This window comes from Haliaeetus leucocephalus, unplaced genomic scaffold, assembly GCF_000737465.1.
Source record: "Haliaeetus leucocephalus isolate CR32 unplaced genomic scaffold, Haliaeetus_leucocephalus-4.0 Scaffold214, whole genome shotgun sequence".
Taxonomy (NCBI): Eukaryota; Metazoa; Chordata; class Aves; order Accipitriformes; family Accipitridae; genus Haliaeetus; species Haliaeetus leucocephalus.
Genome location: NW_010972650.1, coordinates 764,015 through 765,371, shown reverse-complemented (window position 1 = coordinate 765,371; position 1,357 = coordinate 764,015). Strand labels below are relative to the sequence as shown.

At 69.6% G+C, this 1,357-nt stretch overlaps 1 protein-coding gene across 1 annotated transcript in view; it reads left to right on the top strand.

Annotated features, from left to right (window-relative positions):
• The first annotated feature begins 522 nt into the window (after positions 1 to 522).
• ADCY6 (adenylate cyclase 6) overlaps positions 523 to 1,357 on the top strand; it is an 11,070-nt gene continuing 10,235 nt past the window's right edge. The window contains exon 1 of the mRNA XM_010566570.1: positions 523 to 1,356. Coding sequence (XP_010564872.1) covers positions 523 to 1,356 — 834 coding nt within the window. The remainder of the gene's footprint in view (position 1,357) is intronic.

Here is a 1,357-nt window from a genome sequence, read left to right as displayed (position 1 = left end):
CCGTGCCCGGAGCAGGCAGGCGTAGAGGCAGGGAGGCGGCCGCCGCCGGGGTCGGCCCTTCCCCGGTGGCCGTTCTCCACCGCCGCTCGTCCGGGGCTGTTGACCGGCTGCCACGTCCCGGCTGGTTCCCGGTGCCCCGGGGCCACGGTGTGCGGTGCAGCCCGTTGGCCGCTGTTCAAGACAAACAGGGCCGGGACACCCGGGATGGTTTCGGCTTTGCCGCAGGTCGCTGCACCGGGGAGGACGGGTTTGGGGTGGCTTTGGTAGCGCCAGGCACCGGGGCACTGGCACCGGGCACCCAGCGCTGGCTGTTATCGCAGGGACTGTGGGGCTGGTGGGAGAGCTGGGGCTTGGGGTCTGCATCTCCCAGGATGGGTGGGACGCCGGGGCCCTTCGCTGCTCACGCTGCCTGTCCCTGCTGGGTGGGAGAAATGCTGCTTCCCCACCCCAGTGGGCACCGGGGTCCCTCTCGGGGCCTTGGAGTGCGGGACAGAGCGCTGACCCCCTCCCGGTGCCCGCAGCATGTCGTGGTTCAGCGGCATCCTGGTGCCCAAGGTGGATGAGCGGAAGACGGCATGGGGGGAGCGCAACGGCAAGAAGGGCACCCGCCCCCGTGCCGCCCTCTGCGGCCCCCGCTACATGAGTTGCCTGCAGGACCCTGAGATGGAACGGGGCGGGGGGCCCCCCCGGGGGCTTCGCTGCACCTGGCAGGAAGACCACTACGGCAAAAAAGGGCCCACGGGCGACCTGGGGCTCAAATCTGTGGACCTGGGCTTGGAGGATGGCGAAGCCAAGGGGCCGAAGGGGGCCGTGGGCCGTGGGGGGCGACCGTCGGCCGGCGAGTGTTGGCGACGGCTGCTCCAGGTTTTCCGCTCCAAACGCTTCCAGTCGGCCAAACTGGAGCGGCTTTACCAGCGCTACTTCTTCCAGATGAACCAGAGCAGCCTGACAGTGCTGATGGGGGTGCTGGTGCTGGTCTGCGGGGTGATGCTGCTCTTCCACTGCCTGCCCGGTGCCCCGCACGTGCCGGCGGCCGCCGTGTTAGCGAGCGCCACGGCCCTTTTTTTGCTCTTGATGGTGCTGTGCAGCCGCAGCGCCTTCCCCCAGGACTATATGTGGGTGGTGAGCTACGTGGTGCTGGGGCTGCTGGCCGGGGTGCAGGCGCTGGGGACGGTGGCCGTCGTGCCCCGCAGCGCGGCCGAAGGCGTCTGGTGGAGCGTCTTCTTCATCTACATCACCTACACGCTGCTGCCGGTGCGGATGCGAGCGGCCGTGCTGGCCGGCGTCCTCCTCTCTGCCCTGCACCTTGCCATCGCCTGGCACCGCAACGCCACCGACCCCTTCCTCTGGAAGCAGG